Raw genomic sequence first — 5843 nt, forward strand, 5'->3', positions numbered from 1 at the left:
GCTGGTGCATGCATCGGCATGACGTCGACCCGAGAAGGATTTTGGGACAGCAGAACGGCTCCAGTGCTTAGTAATCAATCAATGTGTCTTCTTTTCTCAATCACTTTTTGTGGGTTTTGGGTTAGTACCAGCATGATAAAAGGCGGACACGTTCTTTTCAAATCTTTTTTTTTCTCGGGAGGATTCCGTATGGGGCCTCGGATATTTCACCCACCCATAGCCGTTCATAAAACAAACATGATTTGCTTACAAAAGGATATGGCTCCAACAGTCCTGTGACATGATCAAATGTGTCATCCATCCGCAGCACCAACCATGCCCACCGTTTTTTGTAAGCGTTTTCGCCCCCATTTCTCACTAATAATTAGTGCTTGCCACTACGGAACAAATACCATCACAAAGAAGGAAAAGAAAGAGAGGGAAGTCGTCTAGCAAAATATGGATCAAGTGTCGCATGTCAGTGTCAGAACAAGTCTGCAACGAAAAGCTAATGTTGAATACAGGCGCTGAATACTGCAGGTTCAGTTTTCTTGAGGCTGAACAGAGCAGTTTTTCGTACAGTTTTAAATGCAGAAAGTTCCAAATTCCTCTTCACATTGGAAAGAGAGATTGAGAAATCAATCGTGTCCGGTAAATCAGAAATTACCAGTCAGTTTTCACATTAGGCCGGCGGTAACGCTAAGCATCTCCTTAAATTAAATATAAAAAGGGGCGCTTAAAAGGAAAATGAAAAGGCACAAGCGCCGGTGCGCCACCCTCTCCTCATCAACCGAGCCAGCCACGCCACGCCTCCCCGCCTGCCACCCGTGCCCTCCCTGCATGCGCGAGGCAGGTGAGACTTGACAGAGAGGGGGAGAGATACAGAGGCACAGAGCAGGCAGCCACGCTGCCCATGGCGCCCTCATAAGACGAGGAGGCGGTGGACCAGTTCGTTCGCGTTGCCCGCGACTCTCTCGGTCTCTCCTCCTTCCCTCCCACCCGACTCCCACACGCTTAGCGCGCGCGTGCTTCCACCCGTTCGTTGCCTCGTTGATTGGTTTGGTTGGCCCGGCTCCAGCAATGGCGGTGCAGGCGCATTATCACCACCACCGCGAGTCCCCGTTCCTGGCCAGGTACCCGTCGCTGCTGTCCATCTATTCGTTTCTTCCGTAGTGATCGTCAGTCGGTTGGATCGGATGGCTGATTTGAGCGTCTGGGTTCTCAGCAGAGGCGGCGGCGGCGGCGCGCCGGAGAGCAGCCCGATGGAACTGCAGCAGGGGCAGAAGGAGGCGATGGCGCCGCAGCAGGCTCCGCCGCTCTTCCTGGACTTCGCGCATGGAGGTAATCCGAGCGAAGCGCCGACTTGGCTCTGCTTTTGCAAGATTTCGTGTTCTTGTGCTTCTCTGTTCTGCTTTCGGATGGCGAGGTTGATAGATAGGACTGATTTGTTTCCGTTGCCATCGGCACGCAGATTGCGGCGCCGGAAGGAAGCGGCAGCGCGAGGCGGAGACGGCGGCGCCTTCCATGTCGCCGCACCTCTTCTCGTTGCAACCGCAACCGCAGGCGCAGGGGCCCAAGGTGATAAGCCTGGCGCAACTGCACAAGCGGCCGGCCATGGGGCTCAGGCTCGACTTCGACGAGGGCTCGGAGCACGTGTCGTCCACATCCTCGGCCTCGGCGTCGTGCCTCCTCTCCGACGAGCTCGCCGCGCAGCGCGATCAGCACAGGAACGAGATGGACCGGCTGATCCAAGAACATGTGAGGGCCGCTTGATTGATTCCGTCGTTGCCGCCACCGACATAGACAGGCCTCTGTTGCTGACGGGCTTCCTTGTCGCTTGCAGGCGGAGAGGCTCCGGCGCGCGCTGGCTGACACTCGGCGGCGGCAGTACCGGTCGCTGCTCGTCGCGGCTGAGGCGGCGGTGTCTCAGCGGATAAGGGAGAAAGAAGCGGAGGCCTCGGAGGCCGCGCGGCGCGGCGCCGACCTGGAGGACCGTGTCGCGCGGCTGCGAGCGGAGGCAGCGGCGTGGCAGGCGAAGGCGCTCGCGGACCACTCCACGGCCGCGGCGCTCCACGCGCAGCTGCAGCAGGCGGCCGCCGCGGCGCAGGCGAGGGGCAAGGCCGAGGATGAGGACAACGCGGGCGCCGCGGCGGACGACGCCGGGTCGTGCTTCGTGGACCCGGACAGGGTGGTGGAGATCGCCCCGCCGCCGCCGCCGCCGCCAGCCAGGCCGTGCCGGACGTGCCGGCGGGCGCCGGCCTCCGTCGTGTTGCTCCCGTGCCGCCACCTCTGCGTCTGCGCCGACTGCGAGCCCGCCGTCCTCGCCACTGCCCCCTTCGCCGCCGGCGCCGTCGCGCCTGCCTGCCCCATGTGCCGCGGCGCTGTCACCGGCACGGTGCAAGTGTTCTTCTCGTAGCGGCGGCCATTAGGAAAAGGAGAGAAAAAATGGGTGCTCCTGCCAAAAGGCGAACTTGAAATTGCCGATGAAAATCAAGTTAGAACGATGAAAAATTGTGTAGAGTGCAAGTGCATTACTCCTTTCCTTTTTTTTATTTTCTTACATTTGTTCATTATTAATCCCTTTATTAGGAATAGTTTTAGTCAGTCTCTTCTAGCACTAGTGTCCTGCCGTCTTTTGCCTCGGTTCTTGTGGATTTCTGGAAGGCAAACGATCGATCATTGACCAGCACATTTTGGAATGCAATGATGCTGTCAGCGCGCAAATTTTCACTTTTTACTGCCTGATTAATGACATCTCCAGTACGAATCTGCAGTTGCTCTACGTGATACACAGTGCGACGCTAAAACTGCAGCAGCCAGCCACCACCACCAGCGCCTTGGGTGCGATGCGGTTAAAGGCGCGGCGCGGATTCGCGTGATGCGGAGTGGCGGGAGACGCGGCCGGTCACGTGACGGGGACGAGAGCCTCGCCCGCCCGGCCGCCGTCCGTACGCGGCCGCGGTCGCCGGCCGCGTCGGCGTGCGATCCCGATCGGGCGCGTGTAGCGGCGGCCCTGTCGGTTGTTCGCCGCGCAACGTCAGTCTTAGGCCTTGTTTACTTCCTAATTTGGGATAGGCAAAATTGACATTTTGTAATAAATGCGTAACTGTAGCGTTTCGTTTGTATTTGTGAATTATTGTCCAAATATTGACTAATTAGGCTCAAAAGATTCGTCTTGCAAAGTACAACAAAACTGTGTAATTAGTTTTTGATTTCGTCTACATTTAGGGGGTGTTTGGGAAACCCCTGTTAAAGTTTAACACCTGTCACATCGGATGTTTGGATGCTAATTAGGAGTACTAAACATAAGCTAATTACAAAACTAATTGCACAGATGGAGTATAATTCGCGAGACGAATCTATTAAGCCTAATTAGTCCATGATTTGACAATGTGGTGCTACAGTAACCATTTGCTAATGATGGATTAAATTAGGCTTAATAGATTCGTCTCGCGAATTAGCACAAGGTTCTGCAATTAGTTTTATAATTAGCTCATATTTAGTCCTCCTAATTAGCATCCGAACATCCGATGTGACACTGTTAAAGTTTAGCACCTCATATCCAAACAGCCCCTTAGTACTCCATGCATGTACCGCAAGTTTGATGTGATGGGAAATCTTCTTTTTGCATAGTGTCAAAGTTGGGAGTTTGGAGGAAAGTAAACAAGGGCTTAGAGGGTGGTGGGGATGGGGATCGCCAGATCAGGGGCAGCGCGGCGGCGTGCGGTGCGCAGGCAGCGGACGTGCGGTTGCAGCCTTCGACAATTCAATTCGGCCGCAACCGCGCATCGCTCATCGCATCGCATGATCGATCGGGAACCAACCGATCACGGGATCTCGGGCTTTGGGTGGGGAGTTGGGCCGCGTAGGGCCCACCCGCACTGATGGGCTGAAACCGAAGTTAGTACTGGGGTCTTCCTTGCTGCCTGGTGGGGCCCGCCGCCCGGGGGGTGCGCGACCGTTGGTTCCCGCGCATTCTCCCTCGCCTCTGTCCGCAGCAGCACAGCAGCGCCGGTTGCTGTGCTGTTTACAGTTTCCTGCCGATGCGTGTGCGGTCACTGCCTTCGCTGGTACCCGACTACCCGTGAATTAGATGCTGATGGTAAGAAAGGCATGGGCACCGAGAGAGACCGCACGCTTCTTCACCTCCCGATCACACGGCACTGTACTAGAAAATGGTGCCTGCCGATCGCAATTTCATACGGAAAATAAAGGGAAAAGGCTAGGGAGGAGTACATGCCAACGGCAGTGACATCACGCATGGCACCACACCACGGCTGGTTTGCACTTGAGAGATGTATTGTAGCCAGTAGTCGTGGCCGGTGGGACGGAAGCATCAGGCCGAAATATCCGAAGAGATATCATTTGCGGGGCTGCAGGTGGGCCTACGATCGCGGCTAGAATTCGGCCGTGGTTGCCACCATTCAAGCGCCGCCGGGATGCACGAGAACAAAAAGCTAAGGCTATAGCTACACCGCACTCGCTGTTCCTCTCTGGCCCTGCGGTATGGCACCGTCAACATCTGACTCGTCTTCAGCGGGAGCGGCTCGTGGTTGGAATGATGCGAACCCGTGCGCGCACGCACTGGTTGCGCCACCGAGCGGTGCCGGCCGGCCTCGTTTCGCTGCTTATATTCCTGTGTCTAGTGGTACTCCGTTGCACACGACACGCTCATCCTTTTGTTTTTTTTTTCACCTTTCAGCAGGCTGCTGATTGCGTAAGAGGTAAGAAGTAATTATACCGCCGGTGAGAGCGAGACAAACACTGTCAGTAACTGACAGTATCTGCTCATCTCGACATCTGTCTCCCCCCCTCGTGTCTTTGTCTCGAGACGCTTGGGAGTGTATGGCACGGCAAAGATCTGATCCGGCCGGCGAGCGGCATGGACACGAAGCCTCCAACAGGTTACCCAGCATTGGTGTGGTACTGTTGGTGGATGCATCTCTGTCGCACGGCGTTGGACATGCCAACACGAGGCCCGTACAAAAGACATTGCTATCGGCCGCGCGAGGACCAGTACCGTTCCACAAGACGGAAACGATACGGTGGTACGCGCGTGACCGCGACCACGAGACTACGATAGGAGCATATGCAGCCGGGCTTGGTCAGGCTCAGGCGGGCATATATGCTGGACGCCTCAGGAGTGTACCGAGCCACCGCAACCCGGCCGATCGCTTGCGTACGGCACCGTGCGAGCGAAGCTGCTGTGCAATACACGACACGCAAAGCAAACACACCCAAGGATTCCCCCAGTGGTATTGCATCATGGCATACGGCGGTGGACGGTTGGGACTTGAGGAGGCGCGCTCGACTCGAGAGCAGCTAGCGGTCGCGATCGGCGGACGGATGCACCCGCAGGCAAGCAAGGCACGGCAAAAATGGTGCGTCATGGATGCAGGAGTAAGGAGAAAGGAGTTAATAATGGGTAGCAGGAGATACATGCGCCAAGCGGGAGGGACTGAGGGATTTCGAATCGCGCAACTGCGTGACAGCGTGAGAAGTGCCTGCTGGCGTGCCGCGCGATCTCGCCATCGACAGGTGGGCCTGCCTGCCTGTGGCCACCACGTGGATGCTGACTGACTGGTGGGCCATCACGCGCGCCTCTCCTGTGGATCTCGAGGTTAGACGGATGACGACTATCGACTCCCTGGTCGCATCTAGACAGCGATTATAGATTGGTAGTAGATGAGATCCAAGCGAGCCTAGAGGAAGTTGAAGAGTAAGGCCCTGTTTGGGAAGGGCGTGTTAAAATTTAACAGGGTGTTAAACTTTAACACCCTCAAATAAAGGTGTTAAACTTTAGTATCTTGAGGTGTTTGGATGATCTGTTAAAATTTAACACCTTAGGTTGTAATTGACAACTT

The 5843-nt window shown here is 55.9% G+C and overlaps 1 protein-coding gene across 2 annotated transcripts; it reads left to right on the forward strand.

Annotated features, from left to right (window-relative positions):
* Positions 1–731: 731 nt before the first annotated feature.
* On the forward strand, positions 732–2716 carry LOC101760686 (probable BOI-related E3 ubiquitin-protein ligase 3). Of its 2 annotated transcripts, none has more exons than XM_004983557.3 (4): positions 732–1112; positions 1208–1320; positions 1451–1737; positions 1823–2395. In XM_004983557.3, the coding sequence occupies exons 1-4, from the start codon at positions 1060–1062 to the stop codon at positions 2393–2395; spliced, it is 1026 nt and encodes a 341-aa protein (XP_004983614.1). In that variant the 5' UTR covers positions 732–1059. The 2 variants fall into 2 exon arrangements, with proteins under 2 accessions (XP_004983614.1, XP_004983613.1); XM_004983556.3 differs by having other exon boundaries at positions 733–1112; positions 1205–1320; positions 1823–2716.
* Positions 2717–5843: the final 3127 nt, after the last annotated feature.

The sequence above is a fragment of the Setaria italica genome, chromosome IX (assembly GCF_000263155.2).
Source record: "Setaria italica strain Yugu1 chromosome IX, Setaria_italica_v2.0, whole genome shotgun sequence".
Lineage (NCBI taxonomy): Eukaryota > Viridiplantae > Streptophyta > Magnoliopsida > Poales > Poaceae > Setaria > Setaria italica.